Source organism: Asterias rubens, chromosome 19, assembly GCF_902459465.1.
Source record: "Asterias rubens chromosome 19, eAstRub1.3, whole genome shotgun sequence".
NCBI lineage: Eukaryota > Metazoa > Echinodermata > Asteroidea > Forcipulatida > Asteriidae > Asterias > Asterias rubens.
This window is the reverse complement of record NC_047080.1, coordinates 2,075,956-2,097,308: the sequence shown is the minus strand read 5'-3', so window position 1 is coordinate 2,097,308 and position 21,353 is coordinate 2,075,956. Positions and strand designations below refer to the sequence as shown.

Genomic DNA, 21,353 nt, shown 5'->3' with positions numbered 1-21,353 from the left:
TGTGAAAATGTGAGCCTGTTTTTGTGCCTTTGAATAGGTTTTTGCAGTTGTGAAACTAAAAACCGTTTTGGCATTGACGGTTATAACCAAGAACGGGACCTAGTCCCGCCAAAACGAACGACCAACCTTCGTTAGTGAAAAAGAAAATTCTGCATAGCAAATTTCTTAGCTGGTGACCAAGATATCGGTCGCAGAAATGGTAGCTGTGTGTTCTGCTGGCTGGTACCTATTTTTGCTAGGAAAATAATCGCATGTGGTTAGCAAGTTTTGTTGCGCTTTTGAATGAGTTTTCGCAGTTGTAAAAATGAAAACCGTTTCTGCTGACGGTTATAACCAATCACGAGACCGAGTTTAAAATGGCTCGCCAAAACAATCGACCAACCCTTTGTTAATTATAAAATAAAACCAAGTCCTCAAGTAAACAAATAACAATAAGGCTGAACTGTTTTATCGATATCGCTCCAATGTTTCGCTGGATTGTTAGCACAACGTTCTAACAGGACTCGGGAAAGTACTGAGTATACAGTGCTAACACACATCGGTAAAAACCAAAAATTTATATTCTTTATCCCCGATGCAAATTTAACATCTATTATAGAACAACGTTCATAATACCAGTAATTAAATGGCGGCAAATCTTGTTGTTTAATTAATCTAGCCGGTCACACACGTGCTAAACCGAACATCCGACGTCACACTTTCGAGCCGCGCGCAGATAAATACGCAGAGCTGCAAACATTTCGCAATAAGTAAGATTTTGTGTACAACAACCTGTGTACATCGTATTCGCAGGAAGTATGTTTCAATAATCAGGGAGATTTTCAAATCTAGTCATCCGAACATTGGAAGATTGGGTTTATTTTCAGGGATCTTTCTGCAGAATCAGGGAAAGTTGGCAACTCGAACGACGTTTACAAGTCTAAGTCCGCGTGTGCCAAGATTGTACGAATGTTGACGTCACAAATTCGCAACGAAAAATTCGCAGCAGCTCAACTCAGTTCATTCAGCGAAAGGAGGGTTGCGACATCAAATTCCCGCCAAATTCGCTTCGCATTTGCATTCGCATGAAGTATGAACCGGGCTTTACGCTTGACAACTTGCATGGCATCGGCTTTAAAATTACTTTATTTTGTTGGTTATGATTTGACACTCTTTAAAAAGGCAGTGGACACTATTGGTAATTACTCAAAATATTTTTTTGCATAAAAACTTACTAGGTAACAAGCAACGGAGAGCTGTTGATAGTATAAAGCATTGTGAGAAACGGCTCCCTCTGAAGTAATGTAGTTTTCGAGAAAGCAGTAATTTTCCACGAATTTGATTTCGAGACCTCTCAGATTTAGAATTTGAGGTCTATAATTCAAGCATCTGAAAGCACACAAATTTGTGTGACAAGGGTGTTTTTTCTATTTATAGGTTAGTTATTTTGTGCATATGTTGAGATACACCAAGTGAGAAGACTGGTCTTTGACAATAACCAATAGTGTCCAGTGTCTTTAAAAATTGAAAACACAAATGAAGTTGCAGAAACACGCTCCTTACTACTAGACTGTCTTTTTATTCTTCAGAAAATAAATCCCGCTCATTCAATTGATGCCAAAATATACAAAAGTTTAACAAAAATCAGACCTATAAAAATTTACAAACGGATGAATACAGACTGGAAAAAAATTGTATAAATCAATATTTTTAAAAGGACGGAAATATTTATGAGTTTTTATAACCACATCTTCTAATATCAAATTATAAACCAATCAAGCTGCAGTTCGTATAATTATGTGTGTCACTTTTACAAAATAATAAACTATTTTTCATTTTAGAAACTATTTTGGACGGATTGTTTTCAAATCAGTTTGGAAAATTTTTCAAAATGAAAACATAAGGCCGACACCATTAATAATGTTTAAGTTTAACTCAATATACTACAAAATTCAAAATGAACATTTGCAATTCTACATTAGTAAGTAGTTCTGAGTAAGTTCTTAAAAGGAGGATAGTGCTGGAGTAAATGTTAGTACAAATATAAATGTATCTACAGAGCGTTGTAAAAACCTAGAGTACAATAATGGTAACTATCTAATCTGTGTACAATTTGAAAAATTACCATGGTATTTTAAGTGTATACGAAAGAAGAAAAATCTAACAACACAAATTAATACATCAGGCGTCATAATTGGTGTCCCCTTCGTTGTCAAGTCTGCTGTCTGTTTATAATCAAGATAATTATCACTCTTTTGAGGTCCCGAAATCAAGCAACTGGAAGCACACAACTTTGTGTGACAAAGGTGTTTTTTCTTCCATTATTATCTTGCAACTTCAACCACCACAATTTAGCAATTTTTCGTAGGTTTGTTATTTTGTGCGGAAGCTGAGATACGACAAGTGAGAAGACTGGTCTTTGACAATAACCAAAGGTGTCCAGTGTCTTTAAATGCTGAAATGTTTCCCAAAGCTATTACAAAAACGAATTTGTATAAAATAAGAAGAACAAATTCTCGGCCAAAAAAAGGATACCTACTATATGCTTTATAATGCTCTGCAAGTTTTCCACTTTAGCTATTCAATCATTTTGTCCAGCACACTTCCAGTTTGGCAGTTTAGTGAGAATAGCCCACGGTCACGGCAACTTGTAGAGCATGACAGATTTTGCAGCGATAGTTAGACTGGACGAGACGTCTACAATATTGTTCCCTTTTACGACTCACTTCCCACGCTTTTTATCCCGTGCGGACTGCGGGCGAGAACCTGATGACCCAGCGCCCTCGCCTAACTTGCCTAAGACATCCACAACGTTACCCATGATCTCCTGTTGAGGGTAAACATATCAAGAAAAAATTGTCACAGGAATGGACCCCAACATTTTTAAAATACTGCAATGTTCTCAACATATTTTACGCAAATTTATATTTGGCAAAGGAACATGTTAATATCCAACGAGTGATAAACCACACAAGATACTGACTGGGTAAATTTTGGTATTTTTTCCTATAGCTTCGGTGTCTACAAAAGTTTATCCACACTCAAAACTAAATCTTGAAGATTTCTGAACCCGTCAGTGGTCAGTGCAGGCCTGATACTTCACAGAGGCAACGAAGGCGATTGCCTCCATGTCCCCTGGTCATTGCCTTGGTGCCCTTGAATAGCTCCAGTACAAATTTGCAATTTCATCATAGGGTGCCCTTTACCAAGAAGAAAATGCCTTGGTGCCCTTGCCCTTTCAAAAACGAAGCATACAGGCCTGTCAGTGGTTTAAAGTCAGGGGTCACTACGGTCAAGCCGTTAGACTGCAGGACTTACAATCACAAGGTTGTGGGTTTGAATCCTTCCAAGCTAACGTCTGATTTCATAATGACAAGAATAAGTATTGTTGTTTAGTTACTGAATCACAATGTATGGATTTGTGCAATTTATAATCACAGATGTAATTGTAATTGTGGGAGTTTGCCGAATTCCCTTAACGAGAAGATCATCTAAACAAACAAACAGTTTCTCACTTACCTCATTGTCTGCAAAGCGTGTCTTGATGTCTTTGAGAACGCTGGCAACATTTAGTTTCTTCAGAGCTACGAGACCATCATCTGCAGATCAGACAGTGGATCGGAATTTAGGAGTGCAATGGCGCTACAGATGATTTTTATCTAGTTTGACTTTGTTTACATGGGACCTACGGCGTCTGTGCCACGCTCACCATTTTGGTGGTCAATAGGTTTAACGCGTAAACGCCACATTGCCTAAAAGGCGCACTTCACTGAATAACTCACAGTGACAATAACCACCAAAATGGCGCATCCAAGATTATTCTGATGGTGACGTCAGGTGAATTGGGTCCATACCACCCTTCGGCAGCCCCTTGCACTTTGCCTCGCTTTGTTGCTCAACTTTCTCAGTATTTTTCCTGGTTGTGAATCCTTCTCAACCAACCCAGCTGAGCCAATGTTCTGTTCTGCTTTTTCTACAATACTCTATAAACCAAACTTCTACTAGACGCCTTTGAAAGCTTACAGGAAAGTGTGCCCTACAGATGCTATCGAGGGGTAGTAAAATTCAAAGCGCACTGATCATTCTTTTGAATAGACCCTTCGCATATGTAAATTGCACATAGCGCGTGCGCACTTCCGTTTTTGGTTTGCAAAATGAGGGAATATCGCGCTGTTTTGTACACGGCAAACGCGTCTGCTTAGTGCACAGCCCTATGACATTTGCCAACCAATAGGGTATGAACGCATGCGCGAATGTAATTAGCATATTTCATGGGAGGATCAAAAGACTGATCCACTATACTCTGCCCCATTGCGTATTGACCAATCACAATGCAACGAAGGTCCGACAAATAAGGTCCGACATGCGTGCGCGTATCTTGGCGCGCGCAGCAGAGTTGTGCAGAAAGGCATTGGAGAGGCTCACGTGTTCTTGCTCACACGGGCGTCATGGGCGGAGCCTAATGGATCGTCTATTGCGCTAAATAAGAATCTGTTTTTATTCATCCTGCATTGCAACCTCTTACCTATTTCAGATATCTCCATGTAAAAGCAGCATGCATTCTCAGCCACGTCAGGGTCATCATGATGCTGCTTGTACGCTGCCGTGATCACCTCTATCCCAGTCTTGCCTTCCTCGTTCTCCTGCAGGGCTGCGTAGGCACTCTCTTCAGACTCGCTCACGAGGCTGGCGAGTGCCATGCATGCATTCTTCACCACGTCAGAATTCTGCAAGAAAATTACAGCTCTGTTAAAAGCCTATAACACGCAGAAAAACGTGCAGCTTTGATGAGCTGCATTGGCTTACAGGATTCTTTGGTTAAGTGGGTCAGAGATATAACGCCCAACATCACAAGGCCCTTCACAATCACTTCAAGGTGAGGGCTTCACTCTGTCGCCAGGGGCCGTTGCCACCTACTCCTGGGGCTGAAACAGGGTTACCCCCTTCACAGTCCGTGAAGGAGAAAGGCATGGGTATCATCCACTAAGAGCCTGGTCAGAAGAGTAGAATGCACTACTTTTCCAACTTTTTAACAAAGCAATCAGTGCCTTGTGTGTAGCACTGTATACTCAGTACTTTCCCCGAGTCCTGTGAAAAAATCACAGGCATTTTACTCGGATGGGATTCAAACCCACGACCTTTGCAATATTCTTTATCCTGATGCAAATTTAACATCTTTTAAATCAGTGCCTTGCTAGAGGGCACTCCACTGCTGACAACACCAGAGCTTGGGTCCGGTGAACTAGACCGCTCGGCCACGACAAGCCACAAAACTGAAGTGAATAATTTACCTGAACATGTGTTTGGATTGCCTTGAGAAACAACTCAGCTGCACTGTGTTCACCCATCGTCTCAATGTTCTCATCTAACGGAAAAAACAAAGCAGTTCATTAATAGGTTCTAAGCATTTTTGTGATAAAAAAGTTAACCCCCTTCAACAGGCTGCATACTCCCACCAGGGAGCTGTGATTGTTTAAGGAGTGATTTAAGGCCCAGTGACCAGGGGTAATAATGTGAAGCGCTTTGGGACGCCCTCTGGGTGCGAAAAGTGCTATATAAAAACAGGTTATTATTATTATTGAACATAGGGCTAAAACATCAGTATACAATGTCTTGTTTATCCTGTCTTGTTTGACCACAACAATCACTACAAACGGGTTAAATTGGGGAAACAAATTGTTTGTACCTTCCAGTGAGAGCCCCCATAGTGCAGTACATGCCGAGTCGATCACGCTAGCAGTGTCCATGTGAGTACTCATGGCGTTTATTAAATCCCTGACTCCACTCTCCTCTCTGATGATGCCCAGGTTATTCTCTGCAAAGCAACGACAGCCAAATTGTTGAAGATGTCCTCGATGTTTCAGACTTATATTCCGACATCTCTATGGTGTTTTCCTATTCCTAACCCTAAAGCCCGGTTCATACATCCTGCGAATGCGCATGCGAAGCGAATTTGACGTCACAACCCTCCTTTCGCAGCGATATTCGCAAGTGAGTTGAGCAGAGTTCAACTGCTGCAAATTTTTCATGTGCGAATGTGTGACGTCAACATTCGTATCGCATTCGCAGGAAGTATGAACCGGGCTTAACACTAGCATTTATAATACAAGGGGGGTGTCGGAATGCCAAGTGACAAATCTCGCACGAAAATGCTCCGTCCATAACAGTTTTATCTCGACGCATACTTGTTTTTGGTGTACATCCGGGTTATTATATGGATATTTGTTGCTTTCAAGTAACAATTTGTAAGAGTTGTGTTTTGTGTTTGCAAGGTTTTTTACCAAAAATACATGTGTAAATTCAGTCTGCGGTGATCTTCATTTGTTAATGTCCATTGTGTGGATATTTTTCCTTTTTTCCTTGGGGTGGGTGGAGGGCAGAGATGTGAGCAAGGGAGACGCTTCCCTCGTTCCTTTAAACCTACCATGAATTGTGAGACAAGAGAGGGCGCTACAGCCGTTTGCACATATTTCAGCTTCGTTGGGTAATCCTCTCATTGCAGCTAAGATATCTTGAATGCCCCCATGAGATCCAATCAGGCCCGCTGTTTGCTCTGGAAACAATATGGAAAGGAAAGAAAAGGAAAGAAAATAACACTCGCTGCTTCGTTGCCCTAATTTCATCTAATCTATTTAACTACTTTTAATTTTTAACCTTTTGACAATTTGTGGGGCCATTAAAGGGTCTGGGTCCTTTTTCTAGGACAAAAAACACAGCGTCCACAGATTTATATTAAACTTACACAGTTTGAAGATTATGATGGTAGAAAGCTTCCCTGAAAATATGATTTGCTGGGGTGCTGTAGTTTTTGAGAAATCAGTAAACAATGTCACGAAAATATTTTTCGTCTCATGGATCAGAAGACAAAAATTATTTTAGCATGTAAAAACGTATTTTTGTGACATTGTTTTACTCATTTCTCAAAAACAGCAGCACCTCAGCATGTAATATTTTAAAGTACCCTTTCTACCATCATAATCCTTCAAACGGTGTAAGTTTAATGTAAATCTTTGGACATTAGGTTTTGTGTTACAAAAGGTAGCCAAATCCTTTAACAAATTGTGCATTTAAATGGTTAACAAAATTCATCTAGTGCCCCCCAGCAGATTTCGAACCGGAATCCTAAACGTGAAAGACGACAAAATGACCACCAAATTTTACACTATTCTCATTTATGGAAGCACTTCATGAGAACATCTACTCTTGTTTGGGAGTCAAGAATATTAAAAAATGAAGTTGGACAGATAGTGTTATGATGCTCAAAAAAAGAAAACACTTACCGTTCATGGCTAGTGTCTTTAAAAGCAAGCAAGCTACACTCTGCAGTTCAGGTGATGCGCCGTGAGACTAAATAATAAGGGAAACAACAAAAAATGCTAATAAAGAATGGCTAACAACCACCCTCACAGCAAGTTCAGCCTATTGCCAATGCACCTAACTGCCTGGCTCAGAAAGATCTGAAAAATAGCAGACCACATTCAGATTACGATGTACACATTACACTATATACGCCTCTCTTAATATTTATGCATGAGGTACGTCACAATGCTAACTCAAAACGAGGCGATGGGCGCAGCCACTGCAAGTGATGGGGGAAGTGCCCCCATAACCTCATTTTGGGTAAGAATTATGACGTCATGCATAAGTATTAAGAGAGGCGTATTCAACACACAAAAACTGTCGCTTTGTTTCCAATTTACTGGCTTGTAGCTCTTTGTTATCTAATAGACCCTTCCCATGAAATATGTAAATTGCACATAGCGTTTTGGTTGGCAAAATGAGGGAACATCGCGCTGTTTTGTACACGGCTAATGGGTGCGTGACGCAGACGCGATTGCGCGTCTGCTTAGTGCACAACTCTATGGCGTTTGCCAACCAACAGGGTCTGTACGCATGCGTAATTAGCATATTTCATGGGAAGGGTCCATTACTTTGCATAATACAATAAAGACATGAAACACTGAAAGCTAGAGGGCTTTTCAGAAGAATCAGGGGTGAGAATCATTACTAACAAAAAAGTCTGAAACTTGGATACAAATTCAAAGGTATGTTGAAATGATGTCATCATTTCTACCTTTTGGTAACCCCTGGGTATATAGATTCAAAGGAGCTTTTGGAAATAGTATCCAAAGCACTAGAGAAGTAGACCAATGAGCAGGATTTCTTTATTTGTGGAAAAAATTGTCTTATTTTCTTCACCAGGCCAACATAAAAAGTCTGAATTCAGCCAAAAGTCTGAACAATCTCATCCCTGAAGAATGCAATGAGAGCAAGTAACGCTGAGGGTTTGTTTTGCTCTCAGTCTCAGTCGGGTCGACCAAAGCTTGTGTCAGTCAGACCCGACCAGCGAAGATACATAACTACCACAGTTTTACTCACCTTCATGCTGAGTGTGACGCTTTTAATGAGGGCGCTAGAGAACAGAACATCATCGCCATCCTCTTCAGGATCAGCTGCGATAAATCAATACACATTTTTCAATAAAATTCAATAACATTTACAAGGATCTAACTTTTGTCCAATGTCACTTTAAGTATCAAGTGCTTCACAATGAACACAGCATTGAAGAAGAGTTTAATTTGTTTAATTTAAAAAAAGAAAAATTCACTCTCTTCTCTAGAATGTCACGTCCACCTTTTCGGAGAAATTCAAGACAAAGGGAACAATTCTGACAAAAAAAGTGCTTCAAATTGAAAGACTAAAGCCCGGTTCATACTTCCTGCGAATGCTTCTAGCAATGCGAATTTCATTGCGTCACAAAGGGAAATGGAGCGCGTACCGATTGTTGCGTCACCAAAATTCGCTTCGCATTCGCAGGAAGTATGAACCGGGCTTAATCCCAATCAAACAAAACCACCTTTGGGAGTGAAACAACATGACTCACCTGCCGATGCGAGGGTTAGGAGAAGTCGACAGGCCTGGACCTGTACCTTAACATCCTTCAAGTGATCTTTCATAAGAGTCAAGACCAGGTTCTTTGCATCATTAGTTAACACAGGAGCTGCAGAGTAAAACAAACAGACAGATTAATCAATACTTTGATGTCATGTGTGGGAGTATGCTTTGTTAAAGGCAGTGGACACTATTGGTAATTACTCAAAACAATTATTAGCATAAAACCTTACTTGGTATTGAGTAATGGAGAGCTATTGGTGGAATAAAACATTGCGAGAAAAGGCTTCCTCTGAAGTGAAGTATTTTTTCAAAAAAGAAGTTATTTTCCACGAATTTAATTTCGAGACATCAGATTTAGAATTTGAGGTCTTGAAATCAAGCATCTGAACGCACACAACTTCGTGCGACAAGGTTTTTTCTTCTTTCATTATCTCACAACTTCGACGACCAATTGAGCTCAAATTTTCACAGGTTTGTTAATATATGCATATGTTGAGATCCACCAAGTGAGAAGACTGTCCTTTGACAATCACCAATAGTGTCCATTGTCTTTAAATATACTAACATGTTGCAACTAAGGCCTATACAAAACAGAGCTCCCTTTTATGACGTTACATGAGTGATGACGTAACAGTTTTTTTTTTAATCTTTCTGAAAAGCATCGGAGAATGGTACTCAAAATTACTGTTTTTAACGCAATGGACAAAAATTCCAACCTCAAGTGAACAGAATTTCTTTGTTAGCTGAATTTTTTTTTTTAAATGAGTTTCATCAAAGATATCTTGTTAGCGTTCTCATTAAATGATGTCGGTTTAAGAATGATGGACTTACTCTTGAACGTGTTGAGATGGGTCAGGGCATTTGCTGTGGTGACCTCGTTTTCTCTATGCTTCTTCATGAATTCTGAAACAAGAAACATTCATATATATTTGTACCTATGTGAACTATTTTTTACTTGTAAATATACTTTTTGATGTATAAATCTCTTTAGAAAGAGCCGGTGTGGTATCTGCATTTCAAACAGTATACTCTGCTCGTCTCAGAATTTGATCCTGGAGACCCTCTTCAAAAAAAATGAAAACCTGCAATCAGAAATTATGTCTCACCTATGGCCGCAGGTATATCCATATCTTTGGAAACAGCCACTGGAATATAATTAAAAAAAGAGAAACAGTTGTTACATATGGAGTTATAGAAACACTATTGGCTTACAAATTAACATAAAACATGCACGATTCGAGTTCTAGGTATTGAATGGTGAAAAAAATGGTGCTGAAATGGGTAAACAGCGACTCAGGCTGCATCAAGTTTCAATTCGCTTCAATTCAATTCATCTTCAATGGTCCTACCATGGAGGAAAACTTCTGGTTAATCTGGGATGATCTCTTTAATCTTGAGGATTACTTACAGGCAGCCTCTTGCTTGGCTTTCTTCTTCTGTACAATATGTGATTGGCTAAGAGCAAGACACTCCTTGATGTAGGGGAGTTCCACCAACTCCCTGCAAGGAAACAAAAACAAGAATTCATCATACTGCATGATACTCAAGATTTAATTATTTCAATTTTTGATCTTCTCAGGCAGGTTGGCGTGGGGTGGATTTAACAAAGAGTTTGGACTGATATTTCCTCTAGTTAGGACGAGTTACTCGTCCAATGTAGGACTAGCCTAAAGTTGTCTTAATAACCCCTGAAAAGTCCTAGGATAAGTCCCAAGTTAGAACTCCCTTTTTTGAAATCGACCACAATGTTCAAATTCTGGTTCAAATTCTACCTTTGTTTGAAATCGACCACAATGTTCAAATTCTGCTGGGGGAACTACGTGTATGTGTTCTTTGCTAGTATAGTGATTAAGTTTGCTTTTCTGAGAGTCCTTTTGATTTGAACCTGGGTCCTAGAAGTGGAAGGCGAGGAAGATACCACCTAAGCAATCCATTTGACAACTTACTTGATAATGTGACGGGTAAGAATAAAAAAGGATGCAAGATATTGACTTACGTTGCAGTGGGTCTCTGCTGGAAGTTCTTACGTAGCATTGTGCGGATCAACTGGGCCAAATTTGGAGAGTAATCCTATGAAGAAAAAAATCATATCAAAATAACTCATTCAAAAATAAAAACAAATTGAAGGCGAATTCTCGTCACTTTTGCCTCTTTGCAAACCAGATATTGACCCCTTGCACGTGCGTCACACGCGGCGACTGTGCCACGCTCATCATTTGGGTGGGCACATATGTTTTGGTGTTAACGTCGACTAGCCTTACATGCGCCCTTCACTGAATATCGCACAGTGACATTGCCCACCAAGATTATTCTGATGATGACGTCAGGTGAATTGGGTCAATAGACCCTTGTTGCACAAAACGCAGCGCAATCACAAATGCCTATTTGGTTCTGCATTTTCCCCGCCTTCCTTACCTCTTGAACCTTCTCTAAGATTCCCTCAAGTAGGTTGATAGATTGCTTCATGTCAAACAGGACTGCGTTCACGTTGGCACGCTGTGGACAAAAAGGAAACACAACACAGGCTTAAATGACCAGCGACTTTTATATAGAGCCCTTTACTTAAACCAGGGTACTGAGAGGCGTGTTACAGATATGCAAATACCAAGACAAGAAAAATGACATCTAGAGCCAAGAAATTGGTTACTCAATTAAGTAACAATTTTGTTTTTTTCATAATGTGAGTAAAATTTGTGTGTATTGTATCATAAATATCTTTAGTGCTGAAGTAGGTCTACTCTATCTACCATGGGGATTAAACCTTTTCAGTAAGTTTATTAAAGCCAGAGGAATCTCAAAAGCATATAAAAAACATAACACGAGTTACTGAGGAATTGCCCAAAGAAAGAACTAATGAGCAACCTTCTTTTGACCTCTAGCTGAGGGCGCCCGACTTAAATGACATCACATGCTTTACGTCTATCACATTTGGATTTGCTTTCAGAACACGGTTGTATTAAGGGCGCAGTACTGGAATTAAATCACTTACATCTAGAAATCTGCAGGTTGCCATTTCCAGAATAATGCATCCTAGTGACCAGACGTCACTCCGCTCATCGTATGGTCTTTCTAGTACCTCGGGAGCCATCCATATCATAGAACCTTAAGGGCAAACATTTACCGCATAAGTAATTTCAAAATGATAACAATAAAGAGGGCATTTGTTTAGGTACACTTAATGTGAAATCGGTACAAGTTACCAAACACATTCGTTCTCCACTTTTGAAAATGATGGCTGAAAGAAGTTGGAATTTGTAACAAAGAAAAAAAAATTGGGGGGGGGGGAAATGAATAATAATACTTAGAAAAGATTCATTTCAACAACTTGAACCAGTTATGAGGGAATATTAATCTTTAATAGTCTTATATAGGCGAGTGTACTTTGATACTCGACAGAAGTGAAAGATATTTTCCAGGCGCAAAGTCAACATTTGAACATCTTAGAAGTAAAATTGTTCAACTGAAAAAGACAGCAGGACTAGTCGGGTCCTCCTGAGTTAACTGTGCCTGTGGTTCAGTGTTAAATTCAAGCCCTACATACAGGTATTCCCTTGGGTAGTTTTTCAGAATTTTCTTCAAAGTTCCTCACCAACGGTGGTCCTTGTTTTTGTGCGTGCATCTCCCATGACTGTAGCTACACCGAAGTCTCCCAGACTCACGTCCAGCTTTTCGGTCAGAAATACATTGCTTGGTTTGAGGTCTCTGTAAATAATAATATGAATAAGAAGAATAACTAGTCATTATATAGTGCATTTTATAATAGTGTATCATGCGCTTTACATTACTGCCCTGGTCACTGGGCCAATAACATTCCTTAAATCTTTCTCAGCTCCCTGGAGACTATACAGCACGAGCTGCCGTGGCGCTCGAAAAGGCTTTTTCAAATACAGTATCAACATCTGTCCTCGCACGTACCAATACCCATGGGTGAAGAGAAGCAATTAAAGCATCTTGCTCGAGCTCACAAGTGTCATAACTGGGTTTCGAAACCCACACTTATTCTCAATGACATGACCTCCAGAAGACAACAAAAGTGGACAAGGAAAATTGATAAAAATGTCTTATGACCTCATCATGACAACTCTTTTCTTACCTGTGAATGACTTGTTTGTCGTGAACAAAAACCAATGCCTCGATCATCTGCCCAATCCATTTCTTCAAAACCTGAAATATTAGAAGAAGAAAAACCCAAACAGTATTGTATCCAGACTAAACAATGAACTGGAAACTGTTGCAGTAAAACATAAACCTCTTAATTCAAACTTACCACCTCTTCAACTTTGACCTGTTGTTTCCTTTTGATACCTAATGCTTTGTCCAAGTCACCCATTTTGTAGTATTGCATTACAATGCACACATACAGGGCTGACTCCTACACAAGAAAGAATGGATAAACAAAAAAGTAAAAGACCTTGTTTGCAAAAATGCAATCAGCAGGGATGAAAATTGATGAACGTGGGAATTCCAGAAAAATAGATTGAGGGTCGGGTTCCCATTAGTCTAGACCCAGAACCTCACAGGGCCCAAGAATATTCTGCTTAGCAAATTTCTTGGCTAAGCAAGTCAATGATCAGGGTACCAGTCGCAGCAATGGTGGTGTACTTGAATGGTGTTCTGGCTGGTAACCTATTTTTGCTAAGTGGTATTTGTGCTAAGCAAGTTATGTGCTAAGCAAATTGTGAGTACAGGCTTTATGAAATTGGGCCCAGATGTCATAGCTCAGGGGTTAACAGATTCTGCACATCCCCCCCAGAAATCTCAAAACTAGAAGTTCAGACACAATATGGAGTAAGATTTATTTGCCATTAAAGTTAGGAGTGGTTACCAAACTGTATTGCCTTTAAGTATAGTTCCCCTCGCACCCATCAAAACTGCTCCAACTTTGCAACCATAGAGCTGCTACTCACTTCTTTGTCCCATGTTACGAAGAACTCCCTGTAGCCGCAGATATAACGATGCTTCAAATCCTGTAAGGCCATGGCCTGGAGGAGAATTCAAACAAGGACAAGAGAGAAGAAGTGTCAAAGAAAGAGAACACCTACGAACAACAGTTCATTCATGTTGTATGACAAACATGGACTGTTCTTTTCTTTCTTTCTCAAGCACTTCCAGGCTTCTTTTTCTTTGACTGTAATTCCCCTGCAATCATAATATTTTCAGGTACGGGTAAACCAAAGAGGTAGAACAAGAAACAAACATCATTGTTTAATTTTTGTCCAAGTAGAGTGAAAGCTTACTGATTTTTTATAAAATCACATTAGAACAGTTCAAGGAAATAAATTTGCATCATGGATAAAGAATATTAATTTTGGTTTTTACCAATACACTGATGTGTGTTAGCACTGTATATTCAGTACTTTCCAGAGTCCTCTAAAAAAATATCACAGGCATATTACTCGGGTGGGATTCGAACCCACGACCCTTGCATTCTAGAGCAGTGTATTACCAACTAGACTACTGAGATTGCCCGGTAACTACAGGCAGTTCGAATCCTAATATTTTGTTCTGTGAAATATTTCACACTGAAATATCTAGTCATATTCAAGAAAACCTGTTTCTTAAAACAAAATGAAAACCTTTAAACAATTTTTTAAGTTGTTACGACCAAAGTTAAGGAAAATTTGTTTAGGGTCTACATCATGCTGAAAAGTGTGCATGGTTTTTCACTATTGTCTTCAGACTCACACAACAAACGAAGCCTAAATTTTCACAGCTTGTTATTTCATAGTACATGGGACAATTGGAAATTGACTCCCAAATTGATGCAACGGATGCAACAAAGCCTTGTTGGCATCATGAGAATTGGGTCAATCGGCACAATGCTAACATTTCTGGACTCTGGCCAGTGACCCCTTGAATAGTTTGAGCTCTGATACAAACATTTAAATGCAATAAAATATCTATTAAATTAGAACCTTGTAAAAAAAAATACAGAATATTGGCAGGACTCCATCAAAATTCATGACTATTTTGTGCAACAACCAGGGAGATATTTAGAGGTTACATTCCACAAGTTTTCATAATCAGGGAGTTTTTCAATATCGTTCATCAGAACATGATGAAAGTATTTCGTTATTTTCAGGGAACTTTCTTGCTGAATCAGGGAGAGTCAAGGCAGCTCAGCAAAGCTGGGATCACAGCAATGACAAACATGGCCTTTTAGAAAACATGCACGTCTTCCCTTTTAATGTGTTGACTATAATATCAAGTGTATGATCTGGGGGTATCTACCTCCGCACCCTGTTTAATCAGGACTACATATTTTAGTTGGTGAACAGTCGACTCTAGTAACCCTCAAACAAACAGAGAATTAACTGCAGTCATACTTTATACCATAGAGCACGGGCCACTATGCATAGATAAACACACCAACTATAATGAGGTGCCGACATTTTGCATCTTGCAAATATGAAGATTTTTTACACCAATCATTGAGATTTTTAGACCATTTACAATAAAGTTATGGAGGGGGGGGGGGAATGGTTCCACAATCAGGGAAACTGGGATATTTGCAATTGTTTTTATATGAGAACACGGAAAGACGGGAGTTGGCAGCTCAGCTTTAACTAATGTAATTGAATTACTTCCTTGACTATCCTATTGAATAATGATGCAATGGATCATTAGTTTTCAAAGGAAACTGAATGAGCCGGGTATCAAATTGAATGACTTTTTGTTGAAACTGATCTGGAAAACCGATACGCAACCGAACACAAAAGTATTAATAGTTAATAACCCACAATGATTTTGAATAACATGCAATCAAGTCATTTCAATGGATTTCCATCTTCTGGTGATAAAAACGGGAACTATTATTTCATGATCAAAGAGCTGTATAGGGAAAACAGGTGAGAAGTATTTTGGGCTAAAATGCAAAGGACTATTGTCAAACAACTAAGTATAAAGTACAAGGAGTAACAGGCCTACAAGTGTTCATGAATTCTCTGTGTGAGGCTATGTCAATATCACAGCGCTTCATTCATAGCAACCAGTAGAGTACCTAGGAACCAAGCATATGGACCAAGGTTTAACTGTGATTACACTCATGGGCTGAAACATTTAAAGACAATTTTTCAATAATACTGATTATGATATTTGCAAGTAAAAAGTTAATGACGCTATAGAGTTTTGACACTATAGAGTCTTTCTCAAGGGCTTTTTTAGCCTTCAAAAAAGACTCTGCTAAGGTCGAAATGTCAAGCCATTTCATTTTTTTCCCCCTTATTATACCATAGATCCTTTTGGTAGGTAGTCAGTTTGCAACAACCAATTATATTTCAGATTTTCTATATCTTTTTTTTTGTAAGAACTGCAAAATTAGAATTTGTCCGATTGCCTGTAAGCACACTGTGTAGGCCTGGTTTTCCTATAAATTTCTTCCATTGTAAAAGTCACTTTGAAAATGCAAAAACCTTCTGTGCTCAAAATTATGGTATAAAACAAAGACACATATGAAGTTAATACCTGAATATCTGATGGAGCTCGGAACTCCCTTTTTTTTTATTACAATTGAAGCCCTTGATTGAGCATCATGACTAATGTTTAATTGCCACACATTGAAAAAATGTACGGAAATATCACTAGCAGGAAAGCGACCTTTGAAATTTACTGAGCTTTGAATCCACACGGTGTATAAAGTGCCAGTCAACAAAGTATTTGACACTCATTCTTGATATGTTTACTATAAAAGTGTCATGATTTATGGAGAGGTATGTTGGAACATGTACGCTGTGCAAACTTACAACAGTGACATTTCTTTTATGTAAACAATCAAACTAATAATGTGAAGAGTTCGTGCAACATGTGTGCAAATATCAGGAACTAATTTCATGGAAGGAAATTATTAACCTGACATTATTACATTTGGCACTTTTTAAACAGAACAACAAATTTCCACATTAAAGGCAGTGGACACTATTGGTAATTGACTCAAAATAATTATTAGCATAAAGCCTTACTTGGTAACGAGAAACGGCTCCCTCTGAAGTTACATAGTTTTTGAGAACGAAGTAATTTTCCACAAATTTGATTTCGAGACTTCATAGTTAGATTTTGAGGTCTTGAATCAAGCATCTGAGTGAAAGCACACAACTTCATGTGACAAGGGTGTTTTTTCATTCATAGTTTTCTCGCAACTTTGATGACCAATTTGAGCTCAAATTTTCACAGGTTTGTTATGTTGAGATACACCAAGTGAGAAGACTGGTCTTTGACATTTACCAATAGTGTCTAGTGTCTTTACAATCAATGCAAGGTGTTGTATTTTTCACAACCATACTACACAAGGACTCGCTGCAAATCAATGCCTACAGTACACATACCTAACCAGCAGTTGCCTGGGACTAGATTTTTAGTTACATAGTAATGCTCCAAAACATTCAAGGAAATACATTTCACAGTCGACACATGGTCGAGAATGTTAATTTTGTAAACCAAAAATTGTAAAGTTTTGTGTCATTTACATTGTAAATGTGACAATTTGAACACCTAGTTTTTAAATTTCAAGCTAAATTTGGACACCCATTCACCTGGTCATGGCTAAAACCTTGGTTCAATATAAAGTTTCCAAGACTCAGGGAGGTTTATTTTCAGGGACTTTTTTTCTGCAGAATCAGGGAGAGTTTGCAGCTCTAATATGTGGTTTTTGTTGTGTTGTGTTGGTGTCTTTTTTTAGTGTTTGCCAAATTCTGTCTCCTGTTGTGTGGATTTGATGGCCCTTGGCTCATGATTAGATGGATTGTGATGCACATCAATAGGGATGGCATTATAAGCATGCAGTGACAATAATAAGTTTGGATATCTTGGCACAAGGCTGTGACTGGTTTAGTTGACAACAAAAGCATCTATTGATTTCCTCTTAGGACGAGGGACTGTCCCTAGGTACAGAAACACAGTCACACCCTTATTTCTGAGTGGGGTCAATAAATAGTAGACCTTCAGGCATCATTTATGCCAAAGGGGGATTTTACACACTTTATACTTTAAACCAATGTGACCATTGTATTCATGTACAATGTACATGCAAGTATTGATATAACATTTTATTATTCGGACTAGCAAGGGACTGTCCCTACTTCCCTAGGTACAGAAAAACAGTCACCCCTTTTTAAAATATTTGAGTGCTTTTTCAAAATGTCCATAGATTTACATTAAACTTACAGGGTTTGAAGATAATGATAGTGGAAAGCTTCCCTTCAACTATTACTTACGGAGGTGCTGTAGTTTTTGAGAAATGAGTAAAACAATGTAACGAAAAAATACGGTAGTAAATGCTGAAAATATTTTTGGTCGCATGAGACGAAAATTATTTTCATGACATTGTTTTACTCATTACCCAAAAACTACAGCACTTCAGCACGTAATATTTTCAGGAAAGCTTTCCACTATCATTATCTTCAAACTGTGTAAGTTTAGTGTAAATCTGTGGACATTGTGTTTTTTGTCCTACAAAAAGTACATACATCCTTTAACAGAGAGGAGATAAAAGCACTGGGTGGAGTCAATAATGGTTTTCTACCTCCATGGTTTAACCATAGAGCATTCTATGCATAGAGTAAGTACAGGGTAACTTACACATTTCATTCATGTGACTTTTGTACGTGTTCATGAATCATGGTACAATGACAGTTGATAGCATATTCTGAGGTAAAATCATTGAGGTACAACTAGGCCTACTTGACATTTTGAATTAAACTCTTAAATGAATTACTTTAATTTAGAGAAAGAAGCACCCATATGTACTCACACATAACAAAAGCTTCGCACCCCACTAAACCAGTTATTTTTTTAAAACTTATTCCACCAGGGGCCCCATCAGTTGTCAATGAACTGTTCTCCCTGGGGGGGCCCTTAGTTACAGAGCTTAAGGGTACACATTTAACCAAATCGTATTATTTAGGTGCCTGTACAACATACCACAAGTGGCCCTGAGACTACTCCCACTAAAATCCTATGACCTGGAATGAACTTACCTCTTTGAATGCCTTGTTCGCCTCCGCTTCATCTGTGCACTCAACCTGGTGGTGTAAAATATTGAAAAATTACCTGAATATTCTAAGAACAGATTTACACAACCACCCCTACGCCAAATTCATGTTTTGCGTCTGAACTTTAATAGGGTCATATCTTGGGCTAAAATTTCAGGGCTTGTGTCTCAAACTTTTACCAGGCCAGAAGAGATTTTTTAGGGCAGTCAGGTTGGCTCAGTGGTTTCTGTCCTTGCCTTTCGCCTCTGTGGATGCCGGTTTATATTTGGTAATTTCTATAAAAAAAAATATTAACCTAAAAACTGACTTGGTAACGAGCATTGGGGAGCTATTGATAGTATAAAACATTGTGAGAAATGACACCCTCTGTAAGTAATATAGTTTTTGAGAAAGAGGTAATTTCTCACTAAAATAATAAATGACTCCTAGCCAGAAATCTTTTATTCCTATCTGAAAACACACAAATTCCTCCAACAAGGGTGTTTTTCTTTCATCATTTTCTCGCAACTTCGATGACTGATTGAGCCCAAATTTTCACAGGCTTGTTAGGCTGTTTTATGCATATGATGAGATACACCAAGTGAGAAACTGGTATTTGACGATTACCAAACGTGTACCTTCCCTTAAATGTAATTTTTTAATAAGATAATTACACAAAAAGGTCAGACAGTCCGACTTGTCCAGTCGTGGGTGTACTGGCCCAAAGCTAAAATCATGGCTTGGGGTCACGGTCTCAGTGAAAACCATCTCCATTGGTTCAGTCAGCAAAATATCCTGCCGGATACATCAGCGCTAACTTGCACAATGCGTGTGGAAATAGCGTACTGGTGGGTATTGCTTAATAATGTCCCTTGAATTTAGCTAGTGTTGCGTTGTTCACAGCAGCTGAGGAGAGCCATGCGATGCAGTGAGAATAATATTCCACAAAAATTCAAATTCAAATTCAAATTGTATCTGATTTGTATAAAATTGTTACTTTTCTTCCAACTCACCTTTTTTAAGACATGAATTGATCCATCTTCTTTACTCTCGACTTTGAATACGGATCCCTGGGCTCCTTTTCCTAGTCGTTCAAGCAACTGCAGGGGTATAAAAAGGATTACAATTATTACAATACTTGATAAATTATTTAATTTATTTTGTTTGTTTGTTTTTTGTTTGTCTGTTTGAGGAATTTTATTTTATTTATTTTTTGGGGGGAAGGGTTTCGGGCACTACTCCTCCTTAGAACTCCATGAGGTTTGGTTCGCTAGCGGAGTTGATAGCAGAACGAACCTCACAGTTCTAGAACTTGTATTCAGGCACTGTCAAAGATATTTTTGCTACCAATTGCTTGTTTTGTTTTCTACCTCAACAATCCACTTCAGTGCCACACACATAAGAATTTTGACATACACATGACATCTTCCTAAGCAAAGTCAAATGTCAATTTTTTTTTTTAAGAATTAGTACAGAGGCAGAGCGGAGCCCCAGTCATGCCTGTTACCGGGTCTAGTCTCCGACACCGTTTGTTGTTGGAAACACCGTGCAATAAGGTTTATCGCGAATAGCAAAATATCAAGAGAGGGTGCTGTTGAACCCACACAAAGGTATAGGCGTTGCATGCGCGAGTCGTAGAAACTGCATAGAAATATTATTAAAATATATTTAAATATATATATTATATTAAAATATATTAAAATATATTTGAGATGCTGATTCTTGACACTTTTTTGTCATGATGATTTTTATGGATATGGAGGTGAAGCTGCTAGTGATGGTGTGGAGAGCAGAAGTGGTGCCATTTATCTTATCTACTCAACGTTAAATAAACTAAATCAAGGTCTTCTACAAAATTAAAAAACAAAATCTTACTTCCGTTTGCTGACTCCACCGTGACCGTCGTCGTCCCCTTTAAATTAAACACTTTGTCATAAAGATTGCAAATACAGTCACTAAACACGTGTCAACTCACCTTATAGTTATCCATGTTGCATAGAACAAAAGTACGCTACAAATAACTGCAATTCAAAGTGCGGAAGTTGCAGGAATCTCCACTAAATTTCAGCACATTTTCGACTACCACAACATTTATTACGCATGGGACCGGAGAGAGGCACTCAAGTGTCACACACAAAACCACTAGCCATATGGAAAGCAATGAAAAGCGTCATGTAGCAACGATAAACTTTAGTTGGTGTCGGGTTCCCTCTCATTAATAAACCATACGCTGTTAAAGAGTACCAGCCGTGGGACCTCCAACTTTTTCGTTCGCTGGTACACTGGGGTTAACATGCATTTTAAAGTAACATGAAACAGAACACCAGTCAGGGGGAAACTTTTGACACTTTGGGGGACCTTCTGTGAAAAAAACGTCTGCTCAACATTCACAACTACTTTTATATTATATCAATAATTTTGAACATAATTTACAAATCAAATTGTATATCTTTTTTTTTGCATATTTAACTTAAATTAATTGTCTCCTTTGAGAGCATAGCCACTTGTTTTAGT

At 38.7% G+C, this 21,353-nt stretch overlaps 1 protein-coding gene across 1 annotated transcript; it reads right to left on the bottom strand.

Moving 5' to 3' along the window:
* Positions 1-1,555: 1,555 nt before the first annotated feature.
* LOC117303220 (serine/threonine kinase-like domain-containing protein STKLD1) lies at positions 1,556-20,975 on the bottom strand. Its single transcript, XM_033787361.1, has 22 exons — positions 20,815-20,975; positions 19,853-19,939; positions 18,846-18,890; positions 13,782-13,856; positions 13,142-13,246; positions 12,968-13,038; positions 12,464-12,576; positions 11,864-11,976; positions 11,290-11,370; positions 10,871-10,944; positions 10,283-10,374; positions 9,981-10,019; positions 9,706-9,777; positions 8,864-8,980; positions 8,359-8,432; positions 7,260-7,326; positions 6,404-6,532; positions 5,666-5,794; positions 5,271-5,344; positions 4,505-4,706; positions 3,499-3,578; positions 1,556-2,806 (listed from the first exon to the last, which is right to left on the bottom strand). The coding sequence occupies exons 1-22, from the start codon at positions 20,827-20,829 to the stop codon at positions 2,702-2,704; spliced, it is 1,959 nt and encodes a 652-aa protein (XP_033643252.1). The 5' UTR covers positions 20,830-20,975; the 3' UTR covers positions 1,556-2,701.
* Between the last annotated feature and the right edge of the window lie 378 nt (positions 20,976-21,353).